Source organism: Peromyscus leucopus, chromosome X (genome assembly GCF_004664715.2).
Source record: "Peromyscus leucopus breed LL Stock chromosome X, UCI_PerLeu_2.1, whole genome shotgun sequence".
Lineage (NCBI taxonomy): Eukaryota > Metazoa > Chordata > Mammalia > Rodentia > Cricetidae > Peromyscus > Peromyscus leucopus.
In genome coordinates, this window is record NC_051083.1 from 113,458,043 (window position 1) to 113,483,404 (window position 25,362).

The 25,362-nt window shown below is 48.9% G+C and overlaps 1 protein-coding gene across 2 annotated transcripts; it reads left to right on the forward strand.

Moving 5' to 3' along the window:
* Window positions 1–9,485: 9,485 nt before the first annotated feature.
* On the forward strand, window positions 9,486–24,828 carry Sash3 (SAM and SH3 domain containing 3). Of its 2 annotated transcripts, none has more exons than XM_028887370.2 (8): window positions 9,486–9,715; window positions 17,461–17,556; window positions 17,923–18,069; window positions 20,768–20,909; window positions 22,076–22,224; window positions 22,368–22,577; window positions 22,732–22,882; window positions 23,378–24,828. In XM_028887370.2, the coding sequence occupies exons 1-8, from the start codon at window positions 9,659–9,661 to the stop codon at window positions 23,566–23,568; spliced, it is 1,143 nt and encodes a 380-aa protein (XP_028743203.1). In that variant the 5' UTR covers window positions 9,486–9,658; the 3' UTR covers window positions 23,569–24,828. The 2 variants fall into 2 exon arrangements, with proteins under 2 accessions (XP_028743203.1, XP_028743204.1); XM_028887371.2 differs by having other exon boundaries at window positions 9,487–9,715; window positions 23,381–24,828.
* Window positions 24,829–25,362: the final 534 nt, after the last annotated feature.

Genomic DNA, 25,362 nt, shown 5'->3' on the forward strand with positions numbered 1-25,362 from the left:
CTCAGGTGGGGGCAGGGATGTGAGGCTCCCAGAATCTCAGTAGGGAAACACGTGGGCTTGAGAATGTGCTCATGCTCAGGCGCATGCGTGTTAGTGTATGTGTGTGTGTGTGTGCGCGCGCGCGCGCGCGTGTACTTATGCTCATGGGCATGTGCTCCACACACAGCCAGCTACCTCCAGCCTGTCTGAAGGTTGTTGAAACATTATGAAGGAGGCAGACATGGGTTCATCACTCTTGGGAACTTATTAAGTGTGGTCCATAAAAGGTGGAGCCAGCTCTTTTGTCTCAAGGGGGCACATTGAAGGTGAGAATCAAGGTTCTAGAGGCCCAGTGTTCAACAAACAACAGACTGAGAGTTTGCCTGGCCTGGTCCAACAAGGCCTAATTCTCCAAGTGTGAAAGTGATGTATGGAGGCTGGGGAAATATATGTCTTGGTGGTTTAAAGCATTGCTACACAAGTGTGAGGACCAGAGTTCCTAACCGCAGAAACTCCTATAAATGCTAGATGGGTGTGGAGGCCTGCCTGTAATTCTAGTCTCCCAAGGTGAAGACAGGGCCTCCCCAGAGCAAGCTGGCTAGCAAGACTAGCCATATTGGCAAGCTTTTGGTTTACCAAGAAATCCTACCTCAATGAATAAGAAGAGGCATAGATGATTTCCAATATAAACCTCCTGCTTCAACATGGGCACGCACACACAAGCAAAAACATGTACATACACTCCACACACATGAAAAAAATTATATATGACCACCCAAATTTGCTTCCAAAGGCCTCACAGCTGTCCTGTCCTCACTGAGAAGTCTGGCACGGGTGAGGCTGTTTGAGGTGTCACTTGCTCTCTGAGAGCCTCCTACTTATAAAAAGTAAAGTCGTCACCATCACCACCGCGTTCTGTACCACTGTGTGGAAAACTTTTCGTACATTGTCTCATTTTATCTTCCCAAGCTCTGAGAAGGTATTGGTATCATTCTTATTTTCAAAGTGAGGCTAGTGAGTGAGGCCTTTAGAGACTGGAGAGAAAGCAAAATGCTCAAGGTGGTTTTTATATTAAGTTGGTGAATAAAACAGAATTCAAACCAATCAGATGGCTCAAGGACCTGCTCTCTGAAAAGAACAGGAGGGTTATGACTCCTCCCACTTTCCAAATGAGAAAACAGGCTCCCTGTTTCCCAGAGCCTGCCTGCCCAGGCCTGGCCTGTGTGCCCCGGAACTTGCTCTGCTGGTCATGGGCACTAACCAAGCCCCATCGGCAGGTCATTCAAGCCAAAACCTACAACTCCACCTGATCACCTTACAATGTCGCTCCCCTGCACTCCCATCGACGGCCTTGAGATGAAGTCCAGCCTCAGATGCACAGCTGTAGAAGGGTCTCCAGCTAGCCCAGCTCCTCCCTTCCTTGGGACCTGGAGGGCTGGCCATAAGTGTTCCTGTTTAACAGCCTTACCACATTTCTCCTGACCTTATTGCTGCTAGGGAGCAGGCCAGGTGGAAAAGCTCCTCTCTGTTCCTAGGAGTTAGGTTTCTAGGATTCTAGCCTCATTTGGAGCAGCTGCATGGCCTTGGGCAAGTCACGTGTCTCTCTAGTCTTTGGTTATCAGTTTTGTAAACTACCCATGCAGGCTTCCTGGAGAGGCTGTAGAGAACAGCCTCTAAGACCCGGATGTGGCATTATTCTGTAAATCAGGAAGCTACACAGACAAAAGATAATAATGCTGTTATTCACCTAGCACAAGCTACCTTCAGAGGTAGATGGGGAAACAATTTATTTTGGGCCCAAATTACCTTTTCCCCCCTCCCTCCCTCCTTCTCTCCTTCCCACCCACCCAGCCACTCTCTGAAAAGGCTGTTGGGGCTAGCTTCTAATTTGGCGTCTTCTAACTATGCTCCCTAGAGCCTGAGTTTCCTTAGAAACGCTGCAGGGCCTGTCACCAAATGCAGAGCTCCAGCAGCAAGTGGCCCTCCTGGGCTTTCCACACAACTGTGCTTGAAGAAGTTGAAGGGTCCAATTTGTGGGTGTGTGGCCTGGGCATTCCTTCAGGGACTTGTGCTCAGAGGGGCCTCAAGCTGGTTTGAAAGGTCTCTTCCCAGCTGCCTGTCTTACTGCTCTTTTCTTCCTTGCTTGCTTTTTTGTTTTTGTCTATCTGTTCATTTGTTTTTATTTCTGTTTTGTGAGACAGTCTCTTGTAATCCAAGATGGCCTCAAGCTCACTATGTAGTGGAAGTTGGCCTTGCTTGTTTCTCCACCTTGTTTCATGATTCTTAATACTTTTTAAAAAAGAGCCCTGCATTTCCGTTTTGCATCCAAGCCTGCAAGTTCCATATTCAGCCCTGAACAGTACCTTCATGAACAGAGAGAGAGAAAGGACACACCCATGATCATATAGTCTGCCAGGAGCAAGTATTAAATCCCAGACATTCTGCTTCAGCTCTGTGGTGACTCCTCTCCCTCTTTTTCTCTTTCTCTCTTTCTTTGTATAAAAGAAAGCATTTAATTGAGGGCCTGCTTACAGTTTCAGAGGCTTAGTCCATTATCATCACGGCAGGGAGCATGGCAGCAGGCAGGTGTGGTGCTGGAGAAGCAGCTGAGAGCTGCAGCCTGATCTGCAAGCGGGGTGGGGGTGGGGGGGACGACGACAGAGACAGCCTGGGCCTGGCCTGGCATGGGTGCGTGGGCTTTTATCCCCTCCCACTTCCACTGTGTGCTTCTGTCTCTCCCATGTAGTCTCAAATGAACAAAATGAGACCCAAGGAGACCTGTTTGAGGTCATGTAACTGCGATGAAAGTGTTAAGGCATTGACATTTTTTGAGACTGAGGTTTCCTATGTACCCCAGGTTGGCCTCAGGCTATCCTTCTGCCCTTCTCTCCCAAGTACTGAGACAACAGACCACAACCAAGCTGTGCTCTAAGCCACATTTTTGTTTGTTGTTGCTGAGGGTCTTACTATATAATCCAGACAGCCTATAATTCCCTATGTACCCCAGGTTGACCTTGAATTCATGGCAGTCCCCCTGCCTCACTCAGCCTCCAAGTATTGCTGTTACAGGCAGTCACTACTTAACTTTCTTTGTGCTTTAAATCCTTTTCAGACTAGGAAAGGATGTGGGCAAAATGGCAGATACATACACAAACACCCTCACGGGGAGTTTAAATAGTTCATCTCTAGGTGACAGTCAGTTCTTACTCCTTTGTAGCCAACTGGCTCCAGCTGGTCATGAGTTGGGCCCTCCCTCAGAATGGACTGGGCCATCTAACAGTTAACCCACGTCAGCAGTGAATTTTACCAACTCACTGGGCACTTCCTCAAATAAATAGTTGGGCATTCTTGGTCTCAGAGAAACAGAAAAATGAAGGTTTAGTAGCTACTGTTTCCTCTCTGTCCATCCCTGCCCCCACCCCCAAGGTTCATCACAGCTGGGAGTGGGAGGTGCTCCCCAAACCCTCGCCCAGGCAGCCCTTGCTCTGAGGCTGGCCCATCTCTTCACTTCTGGGTTTCTCTATGAAACAGGAACTTAGCAAGCCGCTTCGCTTTGGTAGGATGGATGGTTGAGAAAACCCCAGCGGGCTGTGGCAAGGCCCCGAAGCTGAAAAACTGGTTTCCCTCCTAGCGAGGCCCAAGCAGCTGTAGGCCTTTTTACTTGTCAACACCACATAGGTTCATTTGGGCAGAGGGACCTTGACTTGGCAAGGTGGAAAGACATAAGCTATAGAGACACACTAGACACGGGTCAATGGGATCCTGGGGAGAAGTTTAAAGTAGGCGCAAGAACCTAGGAGGTGCCAAGGTGATGTGGGGAGGAGGCAGTAGCTCCAAAATAGTCATCACCAAGGTTATCTTTGCTTTGATCAAGTTTAAAAAAGTCTCCCAGAGGAAACCTAGAGGGAACTGATGTAGGGTCATCCACCAGGGATCAAGCATGTTCCATGAGTTCTCCCTCTGTGTAGGTAATCTGTAATAAGCCTAGTCTGCTTGCCTGCCTGCCTGCCTCTGTCTCTCTCTCTCTCTCTCTCTCTCTCTCTCTCTCTCTCTCTCTCTCTCTCTCTCTCTCTCTCACACACACACACACACACACACACACACACACACACACACACACTATCAGTTCGTCTTCACTAAGGCACAAATACTGTTATTTGCCCAAGGTTTCCCATCCAATAAGAACATTTTGAACTCAGTCCAACCTGCCTCCTTTTCTGGGATGTGTTCTCCTTGTCCTTAGAACCCTCGAAAATTGTCCCCACGGCCCTACAGAGCTCATAGATGTTTGTCCTGGTAACCTTGGCACTGAGTTCTAGGCAGAGCAACCCAGCCACACCTAGTCCTCCATAGTAAGGCCCTCCAATGAGTCATTAGCATGTTTTGTTCTGAGCACCAAAGCCCCGCCTCCTCTTGAGAGGGCAACAGCCACAGCTGCCTGCAGGTGCCTTTTGTTTTTAAACCAAGACCTTATCATGAGTTCAGAACTCCAGATATGATTGTCTTTCTGGTAGGAGCTCCCCAGTGTTCCTGAGCTGAAAGCCCTGTGTGCATCTTGCACATGGTGTGTGTTAGGCTTCCTAGCCCTTGTCTCCTGGCCCCTCTGCCCCTGTTTGCAGTTCCTCTCCCTGCACTCACTCTGCCTAAGATCAGGAGCCAGGCTGCTAACGTGGTAGGCTTCACCTGGAAATCCCCAGGTATTTTTCAAGGGACTACATAATCCTTGCTTAGATATTTCTAGAAACAAAACTACTACTTAACCGGGACTGAATTAGTATAAGCTGACTATCCAAAATTCCTTCCTTTAAATGAATCCAAAGAATCCATTTTCCTATTCCTCATCATTCCTAGCCACATAGATGTGTTCACCTATATGACAGGTGCTGGGAATCGACATGCCTCGAATCCCTCCCCCAACTCTCTAGGCGAAATATGACAGATGTTTGCTCCTCGACATGATGACAAGGGCCTCCCTATCTGTCATCCCACTTAACCAGCCCTGGTTACTGCAGCTGTAGCGTACATGATGTGACTGCAGATGCCTTCTTCATCCTGTTCATGCCCCTGTGGGCCTGCTTTGAGGTGGCCCTGTGGCATCTAGTCCTGTACCCAGCCCAGCATAGTCCCAGCATGGAGAAAAAGCATGCCCAAAGGGCTCCACAATGCTTTCGTCTCCCCTTTTAACAATTCTGTATTAGAGGCACCACAAACACTTAATAGTGTGGCCCCGAAGCAAGACATGCCACCTGTTTAGAACTCTGACATCAGTACTAGCTGTACAGTCTTGAGCAAGTCACTTAACCCCACTGTGCCTTGACTTCCTGGAAAATGGGGCTGACCACAGTGCCTGGGTTGGGGGGTTGTCGTAAAGCCAACAAGTTTTCACCTGGAGTGTAGGGAGGGCTGAAGGTAGGAAGTGAGATAAGAATCTTTGGGGGAAATGTAAGTATTCCTTCAGTATCCAAACTCTTAGTGTCTCAAAGCAGGGATGCACCCATTCAGGGACACGCGGAATGCAACTCCACACGTCTGGCTCCCACCTGCCTTATGTGTCCCACCCATGATCTCTATCTACCGAAAGAGAATCTCCACTGGGTATGCTGGTGGGGGCCTGCTCTGTGTGGACACAGTCGACAAGGGCCTGGTGTCTTTGGCACCCCTACATCCACCACCTGAGGGTTCATAATCATCTTGCTGTCTGTAAGATAACCCCAAACAGCGCACACACACACACACACACACACACACACACACACACACACACACACTTGTGTGCTAAATCAAGGTTCCCTTATCCAATTATTTATACTTCCTTCTAGGCCACACCTCCGCAATAATTGATTCCAGCCTAAGCTACCTCCCTTGTTTCTCTGGAGGGTTGTAGCGGGACTGAAGAATATTTGTGAAGGATCTAATGAAGTGCTCGGCAAGGAATAAGCACAGGGCAAATGGGTACCTGCCACTCCACCTAGGATGGCAGCGCTCAGGGGCAAGGGACTTTGACATCTGTTTATCTTGTACCTCCACCAAGTGCCTAGCACAAGGCTGTGGCCACAGCAAGCTCCTGGGGCCTGCCTGTCAGCCCATTATCAAGTTTAAGGTGGCCTAGTTCATTGAACTATTTTGCCCTGGGTCACTACTTTAGCTGAGGACTCTGTGTACCCGGAATGGAACCTATAAAATGCAAATATGACACAGAAGCCTATTAAACAAGTATTTAGGACCCATTAGCTTCCTGGAGCTTGACCCACTGGGACTCTAGCCAGGGTCATTTGCTGAAAGAAAGGCTGGCGGAAAACAAGTCTGCATGAGGGAAGACCCTGAACCCCCCAGAACACGGGCTGCTCCGCCTGGTCAGGGGTCTGCCACCTCTCTGTATTCAGTCCTGAATGACCTCACCTCCCACTTTACCCCCACCCCTTTCCCAGGCTTCAGCAGCCCATCGCCCACCCGCCCACCGGGTTTGCTGGCAGCCTTTGAAGGTTCTGCGGTTAGTGTGTGAGCTCTGCTCGTTGCTGGGGCTGGGCAAACAGGAAGTGGGCACATCCTGAGCGCCGGTCAGGGACGCTGCACAGGCCCGGAAGGTTCTGTGAGTTGTTCCCACCTTCGAGGCGCCTGGCCTTGTAAGCTTCAGGTCTCCCTAGCCCAGACCTGGACAGAACGACTTGGATCACACTGAACCCCCACAGGCTGGATGTGTCCGTCCCCTTCCTAGCTTTCAGGGTCCTAAACACACTGCAAAGCCTTAACCAGTTAACACTTGGTGCCCCTAGGCAGCCAGGGAAAGACTTTCAGACTGAAAAAAAGCAAGCCGATAAAAAAGGAATGGGGAACGCAGAATCTTTTCATGAGTCAGCCTGACAGTTTGGCTGGACTAGCGCCAGAGGAAATACAGTTTTATCTGGAGAGAGATGGACTTTGTCCTTCTTTCCTTAGCTCACAGATGAATGATCTGAAGGCCTGAGGGCCCAGGGAGGAAGTCACGAGAACATCTTGGGAGCTGGGGCAGGCCAGCTCGGGATTTCACAAGTTCCATAGAATCGAAAGCCTTTCAAAGGTGTATCACTAGAATTCTTTATGACGTTCCAGGAGGCTAGGGAATAAAAATCGAAGGTAGCGCATGAACCAGGTAAGAAAGACTCCTCATTGAAGATGAATATTTCGTGTCACATCACTTGGAGAGTTTACTTCTTCCTTGTTCTCTTCTGCCTTCTTTGAAGAATTATTTTAGTCTAAGAATAAAGCTGTCTTTGAATTAAAAAAAAAAAAGTGCACATCTCTCACCCCAGCAATTCCAAACTTTCTGGACATTTAACTTAATAATAAACTAATAGATGTGACTGAGTAAATTTTACCTTAAGGACTTTCAGTAAGTATTTGTGTGTTTTTTAAAAACCAACCAAGACAAGATTAATTATTGTGGGTTCACGAAACCAAATGCTAAGCAGCCATTTTAAAAAATCATGTAATTCAGGCTGGGGGGATGGCTCTTTGAGAAATTGCTTGTTGTACTTGAGTTCAGATCCCCAGCACCCACATAAAAGCTGGGTACAGTGACATACATCTGTAACTCCAGCACTCGATGGGGAGAGCAGAGACCTGCGGATCCCCGAAGTTCACTAGCTAGCCAGTCTAGGTGAAAGCCATGAGCTCCAGGTTCAATGAGAGACCCTTCCTCAAAAACCAAGGTAGAGAGCAATAGAAGAAGACATCCAGCATTGACGTCTAGCCTCCACATGTGAATGCACAGGTAAGCATGCCCTCTGACTATGCACATGTGCACACTCATGCACACATCTAATCACATAGTTCCAGACTATTTCAGCCAGTCATGGTGGTGCACATCTATAATCCCAGCACCCAGGAAACTGGGACATGAGGATCACAAGTTACAAGCCAGCCTGGGATACAAAGCAAGACCCTGTGCATGAGAAAATATAAATATATTCCACATGAAAAGCAAATACGAAGAGTTTATGAAATGTGTTTTTTTTTCATTGAAAATTAAAAAATAGCTTTACTGAGATATACTTGAACTTCAGCAAAACAAAGTTTGAAAAGTTTTAACATACATTCATAAGACTTTCACTACAATCAAAATAGCACACATATTCATCACCTCCAAAAAGTTCTATGTGCCCTTAGTGATCTGTCCCTCCCATCTCTGCAAATCTCCCCAAACCAATGCTCTGCCTCCTGTACAGTATGATTTTTGTAAGAAGTAAACTTAGTTTAAACAGAGGTGCTAGATGCTGAAAAGGGTAAAAGGCCATTTCTCTAAACAGTGTGGAAGCCTATTTGGAGACTTTTTGAAGTTTTTTGTTTGTTTGTTTTTGTTTGTTTGTTTGTTTCCGGTTTTTTGAGACAGGGTTTCTCTGTGTAGTTTTGGAGCCTGTCCTGGATCTTGCTCCGAAGACCAGGCTGGCCTCGAACTCACAGAGATCCGCCTGGCTCTGCCTCCCGAGTGCTGGGATTAAAGATATGAGCCACCACTACTGGGCCTGAAGTTTCTTTTTATTGTCCAACTGTATTTTCTAAAGTATATATGATGTATAACAGTTGCTTTGTAGTAAACAGGAGTCATTGAAAGTATTTACACATCTGTCACAAATGCATATGTAAGTCATGGGTTAGACCCTTAATCACTGCAAATCATCACCGTGATTGTCCTCCTCCTCATCTGCCGCACTAATTCTAAGATGGGTGTGGTGAATAGGCATTTGATAAATGCCTTTTGAATGGGGCACCTATTGTTGACATGGCATTGCCTGCAAATGTTTCTCAGTTGTTCTTGTAATTAGAGTTTGTGTGACAGCTGAGGGGTGGTGAGTGTAGGCACACCTCATCTAGAATGAGAGCCGTATGTGTGCTGATGGAAATGTGGATTGTGGCTGGGATGGCAGCTGTAGGAGTTGTGGATACAGGGTTCTTGAAGGTTGTGGAGCCAAGAGCATCATGAATGCAATGTTTGTAGGGGTGACAACTATACGGATGATAAAAGCAGTGGAAATATCTGACAAGATGACAGCTTTATCGATCATGGCTAAGGTGTGCTGATCGCAGTGGGGATGGTGGGAAGGATGATGGTTGTAGAGGTCATGGTTGTAGGAGTGAGTAGTGACGATCTGGTAATGGGAGCAGAAGTGATGGCCACAGAGATAGTGGTCATAGGGGTGACCATCAGGGTAATTATGATAGCAGTAATGACTTTGAATTTGCCACTTGACTGAGGGCATTCATTTACTCAACAGGCAGAGAGATTGTTCACGGTCTGATTTCTGAAGTTTAATTAGTGAGGCTAGAGCCTGAATAAGCCAGAGAGGAAAGAACTGCTGGTGAATGGCGTGAGACAACCGGATTGGGGCTTTTCTCTGATTGTTCAACTCAAGATCTGTCTGCATCAGAATCTCTGGAGACCGAAGCTGGGACTTCCTTCCTCCCTAGAGGCCAGCAGGGGCCATGATTGCTGTAAGAGTAGGTCACGTGGCAAGGTTTCCTGTATGCTGCTGCTCCTGCTGCTGGGTGTCCATGGCCCTCACCCCCAAGCTGCAGTAACAGTGGCAGCCGGAGGCTCAGTCTATGTCGTGCTCCCTGATTGCTGCTGGTGAGGCTGAGCAAGAGGTCTTTGCATCTCAGCATCTTGGAGAACAGAGCAGGAGTGTCGTCACAGTAGAGGACCATGTTGCGTCGCAAACCCTCCAACGCCAGTGACAAGGAGCCCACTCAGAAGAAAAAGGTGAGGAGCATTTTTGAGCGCTCACTCCTTCCTGTCCTCCTCCACACTCTCCACCAATCCCCTCCTGGACTCTTGGTAGGGGGAAGTTGAGCCAAGACTGTGTGTTGAGCTTGTAGGTGAGGGCCATTCTCCCCGAAAGAAAAAGGCATGGGCTCAGCGGTCACCAGAGTAGGAAACGTACGGAAGACGCTTTTGAAACTCTGGCGTATAGAGCTATGAGTTGGACTTTTAGAAGTGCAACCCTACAACGGTGAGACTAAAGAATTTAAGGGCTAGAACCACAGACTTCAGTTTGGGAATGACAAAATACCGAGCCCAAGCTGAATCCCAAGAGCGGACTTCTGTCTCTCCTAGCCTGGTTCGGTATCACTTCTCTTCAAATGTGTCCTCTTGGGAACCATCTCATTCAGAGGGCCCCGCTGGCCTAGCCAACCGAGGTGGGTGGCCAAGCCCCTGCCCACTGGGCTCATGTCTACTACAGCTCCCCAGGCCACTGGAGATGAGGCAATAGGTGCTTTTCCGACTCGGGAGAAGGGCCCACCAAAACACAGTGGAATTCGGGAGGGTTAGATGAGTTCTTTCTGGGCAGGGAGAGAACGTGTGAAAAATGAGAAATGAAGCTGATGACATGGTGAGTAGGTGTGAGAGCTGAGGAGGAAAATTTTGCCAGGGGAGGGAGATTTCAAAGGCCAGGAAGGAAGGTAGCTGTCATGGATGGCTGAGGTGTTCATCTTCCTGAGACAGCAGCTAGATGGAAAGAGGCTTGAGGACTCTGCTATAGCCAGATCTCTCTGATTGTATGTACAGAGTTCATTTTGTGGTAGGATTCTCCCAGGCAATCAGCCTGTCTGGCCTGTATGTCTAGTGAGAGCACAGGAATATCCCAACAGGTCTGACTAGATCCAAGCGCCCAAGCCATAGTTAGGGCCCCCAGGACTCACTGTGCCCTACAAGTTTCCCCTGGAATTCAACTCAGGTACACTGTGGGGGAGCCCCCTTGTCAGTTCCCAGACAGAGGGTGGCAGCTGAGAAACAGGCTTGGAGCACTGGGGTGTGCATCCTGTCCCATCTCTGAGGAGCTGGGGGGGTTGCCACTTTTGCGTGTGCACTCTCCCCACCTCAGCGGCTTCTCAAAGGCTGCAGAGCTGGGAGGGGGAGGAGGGGGAGGTTTGTGAATCTTCACCCAGGGCCCTATCCCCCTCCGCCCCCCTCCCCGCCTAAACTAGGCCCCAAAAGCCTGCCATTGGCTGCCCCTCCTCAGAGCCAAGCTACTTCCCCTTGCTCTCTCGCTCATGAGAGAAACAGAGACTGCTGTGTAGACACGGGTAGGCCCCAAACCACAGGAGAATCAAGCTGGAGGAAAGTCTGAGAAAAGGTTCACACTGTGACACTAGGACCCTATGCTACCTCAGGCAGAGGTGCTCTGAGGCCCACAGAATGAGAAATCCCTTTCCTCTCTCTTGGCTCCGACTACCCAGATTCTATGTTTGGCAGATGGGCCTCTGGGAATTCCTCCAGGCCTCTTCTAGAAAAGTCTTCAGTCTACATCCCTTAGGGAAGAGTAGTCCATGCAAACTGCACCATACCCCTGTCAGAGCCTATACCAGCCTCCAGGAGCCAAGATGAGCTTGCCTCTACACACCCAAGCCCCAGACTATAAAAATGCCCTTAGCACAACTAAACTCCAGAAGACGGGGCATCTTCCCAGGGCCGACAGCCAGCCAACTCCATCTGTGATCGTCAGATGACTGAAGTCAAGTCCCTTCCCTTTGGAAACTGAGGTGATAGGGTAGAAGGGAATGAACAAAGACAAAGAAAGCTTCTCTTACTTGTCCCATCTCCTCCTTCTGCCCGTGAAAATGTGCTGGTGGGGGGAGGGGCAAGGAAGTGGGGTTGGACTCCTGCTGTGTTCTGCCTCAGGGCCCTGGACAGTTCATTGACTTCTAGTGGGCTTCAGTTTCTTCACCTCTAAAAGGAAAGGTGAAGTCTGATCTAGAGGTAGGGATCACTGGAATAACAGTTGTGAAAGCACTCTGTCACGTGTGCACTCCTGCCTACAAGGAGGCGCTTGCTTTGGCATGAGCCAAGACAGGGAATACATTGCAAAGAATAAACCATGGTTTCCACCCTTGAAGTACAGGAAACAAGACCTATGGAGAGCCACCACTGAGGGAAGGCTCATCAGAGGCCATGTGCTGTGCTCTGCACTCTGGCCATGGCTTAGCTTGCTGACTTCAACCTCCAAGAGTAGGGCAGGTGTTGCTTTTCTACTGATTTCACACTAAAGGCCCAGACTGGTGAAATTTGCTGGAACTCTCGCAGCTAGTAAGTTGCAGGGATCCAAGCCAAGATGCTTAATTTCAGACTCTTACCTCCTCTCTGTACTCCCTTGTCCCCGTCCTGATCTCAGAAGCACTAGGAGAGAGTAACAAGCACAAGATTCAGTGTACCAGTAGGGCCAGGGTCTAGGATATGGAGAGGGATTTGTTCTGGACTTGTCTCCCCTGAAGACAGCCCTGCTCTAACGAAGCCTGGCCTCCCTCCAGGGGAAATGGAAAGGAACGGGCGAGGCTCATGTTCAAGTGCGGGGCTGTTGCCTCCTTCCAGTCTTTCTTCTCATCTCTTCCCCCAATACCAGAGCATTGTTCCCCATGTCACACTTCTAGAATGGCACTCCAGCAACACATGCTTTGTTGTCTCACTGCAGGTTGAGCATCCTTATTATGAAAATCTGAAATGCTCCAAAACCTGAAGGATTTTCAAAGTCCACATGATGCTACAAGTAGAAAATTCCACACCTGATCTTATGTGACAGGTCACAGTCAAAACACAGGCACATTAAAAGTGTTATATAGCCAGGCGGTGGTGGCGCACGCCTTTAATCCCAGCACTTGGGAGGCAGAGCCAGGCGGATCTCTGTGAGTTTGAGGCCAGCCTGGGCTACCAAGTGAGTTCCAGGAAAGGCACAAAGCTACACAGAGAAACCCTGTCTCAAAAAACAAAAAAAAAAAAAAAAAAAAAAGCGTTATATAAAATTACCTGGGGGTTGGGGATTTAGCTCAGTGATAGAGCGCTTGCTTAGCAAGAGCAAGGCCCTGGGTTCTATCCTCAGCTCCGGGAAAAAAATACCTTCAAATCATATATATATATATATATTTATATGATTATATATAATATATATAAATATATATATTTCATGTATATGAAATATACATGAAATTCATGTCTAGATGTCTCATTGACAAAATATTTCATTATATATGCACATATTAAATTTTTTATATTGGAAGGGTTATGATGTATATGATGTTATATGATGTAGCTCAGTCACTAGAGTGCTTATCTAGTATTCATAAAGCTCTCAGCTCTGTCCTCAGCACCACAGAAACTGAATATGGTAGCCACAGATGTAATCTTAGTGAATATTGGTCATCCTCTGCTACATAGCAAATTAGAGGCCAGCCTGGGCTACACAAGGTACTCTCTCAAAAACCAAAATCTGAAACGTGGAACACTTTTGGTCCTAAGCATTTCAGATAAATGATATTCAACTTGTGGCTCCCCGTCGTCCCCAGGGACATGGCCAGCAAGGACCTTCCATGGCCTTTTCTGCTTTGCCTTCCAGAACAGCTATGAACATGCCCAGCACTACATCACCCTCGTTTCTCACTCTCGTTCCAATGCTTCCTAGCTCAGTGTGGAGGGCTCTCCCATCTCTTGCCCGAGTCCATTTAAATGTGCATCCCCCCCAAGCCTGAGCCGTTCCTCCACCACTGCTCCCCCCTGCTCTCCTGGTGGCTCCAGGCGAACAGTGCCCGTAGTCAGCCCTGTACTCAGCCCATCTCCATCTTGGTGTAGGAGTGACTGCGCTAGCTGGGAGGCGGGACCAGCACAGTAACGCCCATGGCCTTCCAGTGTCAAGTCCCAGACCGGGGTTTAGGAGTGCCCTGCTCTTGTGTCTCCACGATAAGTCATGGGACTCTGCCTAGAACACTTCCCTTCTTTCCATCTCCGTTTCCTTCACTGAGAGGTGGGGATGTATTATGGAGTTGGTGATGCTGGAGTAGGCTGTCACATGTGAAGAACCTGGAAGGCTATCGGGCATATGGGCAGTTTCTTGGATGGTTTCACATACAGGCAGAGGCTAGGGCTTAGATCACTGAAGTAGCTTAGAGGGCAATTCAGGGGATATGTAGGGAAGGTGAGCCACCTGTGGTAGGGTGAAGCTATGAGGGGTGATCAGAGAAAAAGTTTCTGTAGGGGTGCTGCCTTAGACACTTGAGTAGAAACCACTTTTTTTCTGTCTGAGTATGATATCCATATGGTGAGTTTCCATAAAGTGGATATCCTCAGGGAGGCAGCACTCAGCTCAAGAAATAAACCATTTCTGAAATTCCAGAAGTTTCTCTTACAACCCTATCTGTCACCACATAATCCCTTCCCCAAGAGAAACTTTCCTGACTTCTAACAGCATAAATGAGTTCCTCCACTTCTTTGAACTTTGTGTAGGAAGAATTATGTGTCATACTTTTGGGGGAAGCTGACCAGTTTTCATCAACTGTGTGTTGGTGAGATTTATTCAGATTTTTGGAATAAATATTGCTGAGATAGTTGCATTGTTGGTTACTGTCCTCTTGTATGACTCTGACACAATTAATCCACTCTGCAGTTGATGGACATTTGTATTGTGTCCAAGTAAACGAAAATCTAAAGGATATTTCTTTCTGGCAGTTGCTAAAAGTATAGAGTGTTTAAGGTGGGGAAATGTCCAGGTTAAGAGTTTGCAGGTAAGGCCTGGTGTTGTGGCACACACCTTTGATCCCAGAACTCAGGAGGTAGAGACAGGTGGATCTCTGTGAGTTCAAAGCCAGCCTGGTCTACAAGTAGAGTTCCAGGACAGCCAGGACTACACAGAGAAATCCTGTCTCAAAAAAAAACAAACAAAATATTGCCACTCTTCCCAGAGTCCTCTGGGGTAAGAACACCTGAGTCATCTTCTGGAATCTGTGACAACAAAAGAAGAGGTTGAGGGACCATGCTAACACTGGCTTGGATCAGTTTGCTGATGGGTCATACAAAAAGCTAAACATAAAGCAGCATCCCAGAAGGGCCAGATGTGCCCAGTGATGTTCCCAGTGCTGGACGGGTACTCGGTTCATCTCAACAACAGTCCAGTGCAGTAGAGGGTTTTGTCTTCTTTTTACTAATGAGGAAACAACAGCGCAGAGAAAATAGTAACTTACACAGCTGGTCAGTGGCAGAAAAGAAGAAACTGAGGTTTGAAAGGTTAAGTAAGTCATCTGAGGCCACACATGCCAGAGTCATACCAGAGCTGAACTTAGCAACGCCCAATGCCCAAAGTGTAGCTGTTTCCAAGAGGCTCACATGCTCTCCTTAGACTTGAAAAAGAGGCCACCAGTACATGAGACTTCCTCCTTGCCTGCGCAGCTCCCAGCCAGGCTTCACCCCAAAGGGAAGACAGATAATAAAAAAACAAGCTCATGGATTTCAACTCACCTTTGGGCTAGGTTATCCCAGGGTAAGCAAAAGTCAGCCAGGATATTTGCAGCTGCCCTGGAGCATGGAGGAAGGCCTAGTAAAAGAACACCTTAGCTGACTCTTGCCGCTGATCACCTGAAGAACATGTGCCTGTCTGCTTATTTATCTGGACTAAGGAGTAGCCAGTTGGGTGGGCCCAAGCCCCAGAATTATCTTCATGGCTCTTTTGGGTTATCTCCTGCTTTGGGCTTAAGTTAAGACAGAGGGGCCATCTCAGGGGCCTGGGAGTCAAAGGCCTCTCCTCCAAGTTTCCCAGCCTGCAAATTAATGACCGGAAAAGGTCTGGAGAAAGAACAGCCAGCAATGAGCTTACTCTTCCCTAACAAAGCCTACTTTTCCCACCTCACATCTGCCCTCTGGCTTGCTTTTCAGCCTCACCAGTCCCTGGGGCTTCAGGGGCGACTCTCAGCCTCCTACTCTGGAGGCTAGGTTAAGCAGTTATGGAGAGAAGGCCACAATAGGCCGCATCGGCCTATAAATAGCAACCCAGCCTGCTCTCCTTGGGCCCAAGCCAGCCTGGTGCCCACCCTCTCCCTGTTCCCTCTTCTCCATGCAATAAGAGGGGGAAGTTATCCAGGCAGCTGCATCCTACCATACAAGAAAAGGAAATAGATGCAAAGTAGAGGAAGGAGGGGAAAGAAAGAAAGAAAGAAAGAAAGAAAGAAAGAAAGAGAGAGAGAGAGAGAGAGAAAGAAAAGAAAGAAAGAAAGAAAGAAAGAAAGAAAGAAAGAAAGAAAGAAAGAAAGAAAGAAAGAAAGAAAGAAGAGAAAAGAATAGTGGGAGGTGGCGCTAAGGATGGAGGATGGAGGAGATGTATGGGAATCATGGAAATCACCCCATGGTCAGATATTCCTCTCTATATACCCACTCACAGCACCCCCTCCAGGTCTCTAAGGTATCACAAAGGAAACTTACCACCTGAGGCTCCAGGCACCCACCTACCTATGTGGCCCCGGATGAAGCTGGTTTCTGCTTGGCCTGACTGCTGACCTAGTTTCTGGTCAACTACCTTTAGGAATACATGACCCTGAAAAGTAGTTGCTGATTCATCTTTGGTCAAGACCCAGAAAATGTACCAGACAGCTACAGTGCAGTCTCTAGGAGTTAGGACAGATTGCACTTGAGAGGCAAGTGCTCTTGCCCCTGCTTTGGGGGGTGTGTGTGTGTGTGTCACTAGACACACCCCCACTTAGTAGGAAGAAGGATGTGAAACCTTCAGCTTTAGTGGGGGTTTGGAGCTCTGGTTCCTCAAGCCCTTATCTTGGGTGTCTGAAGTCTATCCCCACTCTATCTGTCTGGCCATCTGTGAACCCTGGTTCCTGTGTGTGTCTTCTGGTCTTGTCTGTTTATCGCGACACAGGCTTAGTCTCAACTCTTTGTGTCTATAGCTACCCCATTACCTGTCTTGTCCTGTTTTCAGGCTGCTATCTCAGCGTGTACACGTGTAGAGAGTTAAAGATCACCTCCTAAAGACAGTCTCATCAACACAAACAATAGGCCATGCCTGAAAGTCCAAACACTGGCAAAAGTCAGCAGTTGCCAGCTTCTCACATCAGTGGCCAAGGTTAAACTCAGAGATGAATCAAGAGAAAATCGTGGCTTTCTTGAACTGAATTGGCTCCAATCGTTTATGAGCCAAATCTATAGGCACCTTCTATACGTAAGTCTCTGCTGTGCTTTTCCTAGAAAGTGTCACGCCAGGCATCTGGTGGGACTGTCTTTTCTGTTCCCAGGACATGAGTTCATCAGGCTATAGGCCTGGATATTTGTCCCTGTCGCTGTGATAGCAACCTGACTCAGTGCCCACCAGAGTGTGGAGGCCAGGGAAATGCTTCTGTGAGGGATTGCCTCCCAGTTCACTCCCGACATTTTCATATGTGCTGAAGTGGACACTGACTCTGATCCATTGACTCTGTTATGCCAGAGTTCTGAGACCAAGCTTTGGGTGCTGGTGGGAATTGGAGTTTAGCCTGGAGCTGCACTGAGGTATGAGGCACCTGAGGCCAGAAGTCCTTTGTTCTGTGGCCAGGGATAGAATGAAGAACAATTCATCTTGTCCCTTCACCTCAGGGCTTCCATTGTTCTGCCCAGCCCTGATGTGGGCATATGTGCCCACAAGGGAGAAGAGATCCACCCCTGGGCAGCCATTTTAGCACCACTGATTACATCATTTCTGCTTCTTCCAGCTTTCACTTCAGCGCTCCAGCAGCTTCAAGGATTTCGCCAAATCCAAGCCCAGCTCCCCTGTGGTGAGCGAGAAGGAATTTAACCTGGATGATAATGTGAGTTTCAGAGATTCTTGGGGTATACTGAGTAGGGGAAGTGGTGAGTAGGGGGTGGAATGGGACTGGGAAACAGGAGGTCTTAGTGTCTCTGGGACAAAGCTTCCTTAACACAGAAGGGCTGCTTCTCCTAGGAACCAAATTTCTGCTTGGATTAATTACACATTAAACAGCAAATGAATTCATCACAAATTAATAAGTCTGAGAACAGGATTGGGCCTGATGAAAAAGGGAATTGGAGGGCAAGTTGCTCTCAATCCTACCACCTCCACCCACTTCCGGATCCTGAAGACTTCTTTGTATGCCAAGACCTGGCCCCAAGCCAGTGTTAGCATGGTCCCTCAACCTCTTCTTTTGTTGTCACAGATTCCAGAAGATGACTCAGGTGTTCTTACCCCAGAGGACTCTGGGAAGAGTGGCAAAAAGTTGGGAAAGAAGTGGAGGGCAGTCATTTCCCGAACCATGAACAGGAAGATGGGCAAGATGATGGTGAAGGCCCTGTCAGAGGAGATGGTGAGGCCTGGAATCCAAGGGTGGGGTGTGGCCCAGGAGGGCCAAGGAGGCCATTCTGGCAGGGGAGTGAGCATGATCACCTGGATAGTTGCGACTTAGATGTGCATGTGCTGCTCAGTGCAAACAGGAGGTTCACGAGGAGGTGGGGGGGAGGGGGCAAGGATTTACCACCAGCCACGGGCAGCAGGGGGCTGGCTAGGAAAGGACTGAGGCTGAGGAAAGATGAAAGTCTGGGCAACAGAAGCTCTCTGCAAAGACAGGCATAGAGTGAGGGCAGTTGAAAGGAAGATGAACTCTCCTGAGCTGTATGTATCCAGCCAAAAGCTCTGACTGGAAGAAGCCCCTGAGACAGATTTTTTAAAAGGCCTGATTCCAGGAAAATAGAGAGAAAACTACAGATGCACCTCTATTTACCATGTGGTTACATCCCGATAAGCCCTAAGTTCAAAATGCCACGAGTCAAGAATGCACACCCAGCCTACTGAACACTACTAAGCTTAGCAACATAGCACTGTGCAGAGTGTCCCGTGCTCCCTTCCCCTCACAGCTTTGTTGCTGATGGAGAGCTATGACTTGCTGTTGCTACCCAGCATCACCAGAGAGGATCACACTACCTAGTGCCAGCCTGGGCAAAGATCCAAACTCAAGATTGAAAGTGTGCTTCCCCCTGAATGGTGTCACGTTTGTAACCATCAGAAAGTCAAATAGACTGCGGGGCTAACAAGATGGCTCAGTGGTTAAGAGTGTATACTGTTCTTCCAGGGAACAAAAGGTTGGTTCCCAGCAGCCATGTTGGGTGACTTAAAACCACCCGTAATTCCAGCTTCAAAGTATCTAATGCCCTCTTCTGGATTCTGAAGGCACTTGCATTGGCATGCATATACCCCCCCATGTCATCCTATCCATACATATACACATAATTTAAAAAGTAAAACAGATCTGTAAAAAAGAAAGAGATAGATTGGTTGAACCTGACAGGGTTTCTCTGTGCTGTTTTGGTGCCTGTCCTGGATCTCTCTCTGTAGACCAGGCTGGCCTCGAACTCACAGAGATCCGCCTGGCTCTGCTTCCCGAGTGCTGGGATTAAAGGCATGCGCCACCACCACCACCACCACCACCACCGCCCGGCTGGTTGAACCTCCATTAACTCAAAGACTGTAGAGAAAATGGAGGTTGCTAGCTTCAGCCCCAGGAGGAGGGGGTACAGAGAGCTATGGGGGCAGGCATAGCTTAGAGCACTCAGTGGGCTGCTTGTGCATGTGGCTCTTACAGGAGGCATCTTGAATACTGGAGCCAGCTCAACTAGCTTGTATGGGCAGTTGGTTAACTGCCATGAATTCCGTAAGCCAGTTGTTAAATAGAACTCTTATTAGAAATCAACTTCTATAGACTTACAGAAATCAGTGGTAAAGTACTTGCCTAGCATGTGCAAAGCCCTGGGTTTGATCACCAACACTACCACACTACCAAACACACACACACACACACACTCATGAGAGAGAGAACTTTAAATCAAGTATGTCCTATTAAAAGCAAAGGTTGTCCTAATTAGGGTTCCTATTGCTGTAATGAAACACCATGACCAAAGCAAGCTGAGGAGGAAAGGGTTTATTTGGCTTATACTTCTACACTGTAGTCCATCATTCAAGGAAGTCAGGACCGGAATTCAAACAGGGCAGGAACCTGGAGGCAAGAGCTGATGCAGAGGCCATGGATGGGCACTGCTTACTGGCTTGCTTTGCCTGCTTTCTTAAAGAACCCAGGACCACCAGCTTGGGAATAGCACCACCCACGATGGGTCTTCCCCGATAAATCACTGATTAAGAAAATACCCTACAGTCCAATTTTATTGGAGGCATTTTCCCAATTGAGGCTCCCTCTCTCAGATGATTTTAGCTTGTTTCAAGTTGACATAACACTAGCCAGGACAAAGGTGATGCTAAAAAAATCTTCAAAATTCATCATCTCCTATTGCCAACACAACCTGTTCTTCTTACTCATGTTGCTGATGTGTGTGTATAGTGTCTACATAATGGAAATAACCTAGATAGCTCTTCTGACAACTCATCCAGGGACATGCAGTGGTACCCAGATGATGACCATTGATGGGGGACATTCACAAAATAGGAGTTGGCAAATCATCCAGTCCTTTATTCAAAGAGAACCAGTTGCTAAACAACAGTATGCTCAGATGCACTGAGCTGAGGTGGAAGGAGCTCTGGAACCAGGCAACTCAGTTGTTGTTTCTCTCAGGCCTTGGCAAAGTTATTTATTTTAAAACTAAGGCCAACCATACCACTTAACTTCAAGTGTTACTGTGAGGATTAAATGAAATGGCAGGCCAGCCTGGCACACACGAATGTGGACAATTGTTCTCAGACAAAATTGTCTGCCTCACTGGGTCATGGCAACAGCCCCAAGTCCAAGTTTAGTCGCTCTGGCCTCTTCTTCATATCCACCAACACCGGAAGCTGACAAAATATGTCCACTCTATGCCCTAGGAGTCTCTTTCTGTGAGAACTGGGCCTGCCATCCTCATTTTTATAAAAGAGGAAACTAAGGTTCAGAATGTGGTCACTGAGCCTGTAGGTAACAAAACTGCGATCTGAACGAAGCTCATGCCCAGTTTCACCACACTGGGGACTGGCCTATCTTACCACAGCAAGGCTTCTCAGCGCTTCCAACGCTCTTCCTATAGGGAGACACACTGGAGGAGGGCTCAGCCTCCCCAACATCTCCAGACTGCAGCCTGGACAGCCCCGGTCCTGAGAAGATGGCCCTAGCCTTTTCTGAGCAGGAGGAGCGTGAACTGCCAGCACTCAGCCGCCAGACATCGACAGGTGAGGGAGGTGAGGGGACCTGTGCCAGATCTGGAGAGAAGACCTAGACTAGGGCAGTGCCAGGGGCTTTTCTGGGAAAGGCTGAAAGAGAAATGAGTATTTGTCTTCTCCTTACTGGAATCTCCTCGGCCCACTTCACATTAAATCTTCGTCCAACCTGATAGGACCTGTACTGTTATCCCCACTTTATTGATGTGGAAACTGAGGCTTACGGAAGTAACTTGCCAAGTGACCCAGTATTGAACTCAGATCTGCTTTCCAGGGGCTTCCACTTGCTATTTCAGGCCTGGAAAGGCCCACAGGCAGAGGAAGAACCTCAATGTCCTCAAAGACCAGCCCGTCCTTAGCTGTCCAAGGGGACCTACAGGCTACAGCCCTTGAGTATCTCAAACATCCCACCTTGAAGTCCAGAGGTAGTTTCCATTTCTGAAGAGTCAGCCTCTTGGACCTCAGATCTTTGTTTATTGAGCTTATGGCACCATTGAGCATCTTTTAGAAGTTCAGGGGCTAGACAAGAGGTGCCTTGCCTGAAGAAGTCCCTCAGGCTCACCCCACTTTGGTCACCCTCTCTCTGCCTCCCACTGGAATCCACTTAAAATGCCCATCACCCTGCCCCTCTCAGGTAGAAAGAGTGCACTTGCGTTTTCGTAAGGCCTTGTTACTCATCGTCAAGTCTTATAAAATAGAGAGAGTTAAAGGATCCTGCAAGATATGACTTCCTGTGTGGAAGGAACACATAGTGGGAATAAGGACCTGTAAGGAGCCCTGGAGTGTGGTAGACCCAGTGGCACCAAGTACATGTGAGAAGTCTTGTGTGGGGGGGGGGTGGGGGGCATCATTTGGCCTACCTGGCCTCCGATTCTTCACCTGTTCAGTAAGGTGTTGGCCCTACTGAGCCCCAGAGGTGGTCCGGATTTGCCCATTCTTTAGTCTCTATGAGCCAGCTCTCCAGCCACCAACTCTTCATTGTCTGAAGCCCTGGAGGTAAAAAGCTGTGCTTCACCAGAGTGGCTAAGGGGATGAACCACTTCCGCACTTCCTGTGAGAGCGCAGCTTCTGTCACCGGGGTGTTTACTTGCGAGCTTCCTGTAGTGGCCCTACTAGGCACTGCTTACCCCAGCTGCCTTGGGACGAAGACATGCTTCCTCTCTACCCATCTCCTGCAGGCAGTGAACTCTGTAGCCCTGGCCCAGGCTCTGGAAGCTTCATGGAGGACTCACCTGCTCCCCAGTACACAGGGCCTTTCTGTGGGCGTGCTCGAGTCCACACTGACTTCACTCCCAGCCCTTATGACCACGACTCCCTGAAACTGCAGGTAAAGTGGGCATCTGGGTCCCTCCAGAGCCTGGCAGGCTTCAGCCACAAAGAAAGAAAACAAAACAGAGCCAATGTATGACAAGTATCAGCAGAAGCCAAGTGTTCCCTCCCCCTGCTCTCTTCTGCTCTCCCCCCCCCCAGAAAGGAGATGTGATCCAGATCATAGAAAAGCCACCTGTGGGCACATGGCTGGGCCTTCTCAATGGCAAGCTGGGCTCTTTCAAATTCATCTATGTGGACGTGCTGCCTGAGGAGGCTGTGGGGCCTGTGCGCCCCAGCCGCCGACAGAGCAAAGGCAAGAGGCCCAAGCCCAAGACTCTGCATGAACTGCTGGAACGCATTGGCCTGGAGGTTTGAGTTTGGACTTGCATTAGTGTCTGGGAGTCAAGGAGGCATGCTTGCCCCTGGGATGGGGGCGAAGGGGACAGCTGCTATGTGTAAGGGAAAGGTTCCAGACAAGGGTGACTCATAAAGGAGACTGCTGATGGCCTGTCTCTGCCCCCAGGAGCACACATCCACCCTGCTGCTCAATGGCTACCAGACACTGGAAGACTTCAAAGAGCTGAGGGAAACACACCTCAATGAGCTGAACATCATGGACCCACAGCACCGGGCCAAGCTGCTCACGGCTGCAGAGCTGCTGCTGGACTATGACAGTGAGTCGCATTGGTGGGGGTGGGCATAGGTACTCGCTGGCATGGGAGAGCCTGTGCTCTGACCATGCTCTGCCCCAGACCCCCCTTTGCAGCAGGAAGGCACTTTTCTACACTTCAATTGGGGTTTCCGGGAAAATTTGTTGGGGGTGGGGGTGGGGAGCAAGTTATAGGGGTAGTCAGGCCCAACCCCCTTTGAATCAGAGGGGAGATTAAGGCCAGAGAAGGCAAGGGATTTACCCCAGAGTCCAAGTCCAGATTGCCTGGCTCCAGCTCAGTGCTGGGGATGTGTGAGCTCTTGGGCCTGGGAACAGCTCCCACTTTCTATGCTGAAACTGGGGAGAAGAAAAACAGAGCTGACTGCCTACAGGAGACTGCCCAGGGGTCCCAGCCCATGACCAGGCCCCAAAGGCTTCTCAAAACACCCTGCTATCCCTCTCCTACCTCCACCCCAAACCAGCTTAGGACCCAGTCCCTCCATTTTGTCTTCATTCCTAGCAGCTGGCAGTGAAGAGGCCGAAGAGGGTGCCGAGAGCAGCCAGGAGCCTATGCATACAGTGTCAGAACCCAAGGTGGACATCCCCCGTGACTCTGGCTGCTTTGAGGGCTCAGAGAGTGGGCGTGATGAATCGGAGCTGGCAGGCACAGAGGAGCAGCTGCAGGGTCTCTCCCTGGCGGGGGCACCTTGAAATGAAGATGGCAAAGGCCAAGGCTGAGCCCTAGCTGCAGAGACTGCAGGGATGGGTGTGGCCTCCTCCCACAATGGCTCAGGATCAGAGGACTGGTACAGAATCTGGCCCTGCTTCACCAGGGAGGCTTATGGCTGAAGGCCCTGCCAGGGTGCTACAGGCTCAAATAGAGTGGATAAGGGACTGCCCAGAGGCATATCTCACCTTCTGGACCCCATTCCTCCACCAGTGACTGACAGTATGGGCCCTTCTGGCACCTCCCATTCTCCCATTATGGACATGCAAGTGGGGCATCAAGGGACCTAGCCATGCCCCACGACCAAGACACCCCAAACCTTCTTACTCTCACACCACTGCCACACTGCTAGAAGAACACCAAACCACTGTTTCAAACCAGTCTCATAGCCCTGGGGAAGCTGTCTGTTTCAAAGGACCTCAGTTGGACATAGGTGAATCTAGAATTCCTTAAATGAGGTTTGAAGGAAGCTACACCTACTATTCCTGCTATCCTTCTCAACATTTTAGAGGTCTGACCACTAAGTCACCATGAGACTTGAACTAGCCTGGTCAAGATTCAAATGGGCAGTTTTGAGGACCCCATCGCTGACATTCTGCACCTTTAAATATGCACTCTCCAGTTGCCTACCATCCAAGACACCAGTGGGCTTCTTGAGGAGGCTGGAGGGGCCCCAGGCTTTTCAATGAACTAGCTCCTTCTTCTCATCCACGTCATACCTTCCCATGTGACTCAAACTGAGTGGCACCTTCTTCCAGCTTAAAACAATGCCCGTATCTCATATAAGTGTTCACACCAGTTCCTTGGCCCCTTCAAGTGAGATTTCCCACAGGCTAGTTGAAGATGGCTACACCTGGCTTCCAATGACACAACTGCCTCTTTGGGGCCCAGATTTGGTCATTTATGTGGCTCTTCACAAAAAAAGGCTTCTTTTGCTTGACATTGGAGGCTCCACTATTCCCAACATTGCTCTGCTAAAGGTTTTTTAGTACCCTCGCTCCAAAGGGCGGGGAGACCATCACATCTGTTACTGGCCCTCCTTGACTTCAGCAGCAAGAGCAGCTCTTCCTGATGCAGGGTCACCTGTGCCCATCACAGGTGGGACTACCTGCTTAGTAAGTGGTCATGCTTCTGATCTACCACCAGGAACTTTCGTAAAGTCTAGTTTCGATGAAGCGGTTGAATTATTGTAAATAGGGTTATCGGGGAAAGAAATTAGTAGCAATAAATAGAAACAGAACTTATTTAGAGTCTCCTGTTTTCTTTCCTATGGAGAGAGGGTTGGGAGAGGGACAGAAAGGTCTTTAAAGCTGATCTCGGCAAAATATCCATGTGTTGTCCTTTCAGAGTCATCTTTCCCCTTCCCGAGGATGCAAGAATCCTTGACTCAGCTAACCTAACTCTCCATCTAAAGCTCCAGCTGGTTCCATCCTTCCTTCCAAACATCCCTACTGAGAAGAGGGCTCAGGTGTATCGACAGGCCTTGCTGGGGTCTGTGAGCTAGTCAAGGAAGAGCTACTTCCCTCTTCCTATAATCCCTTAAACAAGAGCCTTTTAAAGCTCTACATTGGGGAGCTTTGCAGGGTACAAAAGTAGGACAACTGGAATTTGCAGGGCTTTTCTTCTGAAGCCCTCCTCCTGGACCTCCTCCTGGACACACTAAAGTGTCATGATCTTCTGGGAAGTGACATGGTGATGGAGACCCCTGAGCTTCCTTGGCACAGCATTACCTGAACTAGGGAGGGCCAATTAGAGTGAGATATGCTACCAGACTAAGC

Coding starts and splice junctions, on each gene's coding strand:
- Sash3 (XM_028887370.2), top strand. CDS start 9,659: ATGTTGCGTCGCAAACCCTCCAACGCCAGTGACAAGGAGCCCACTCAG. Junction 18,070..20,767: donor AGGCCCTGTCAGAGGAGATG/GTGAGGCCTGGA, acceptor CTCTTCCTATAG/GGAGACACACTGGAGGAGGG. Junction 20,910..22,075: donor CAGCCGCCAGACATCGACAG/GTGAGGGAGGTG, acceptor CATCTCCTGCAG/GCAGTGAACTCTGTAGCCCT.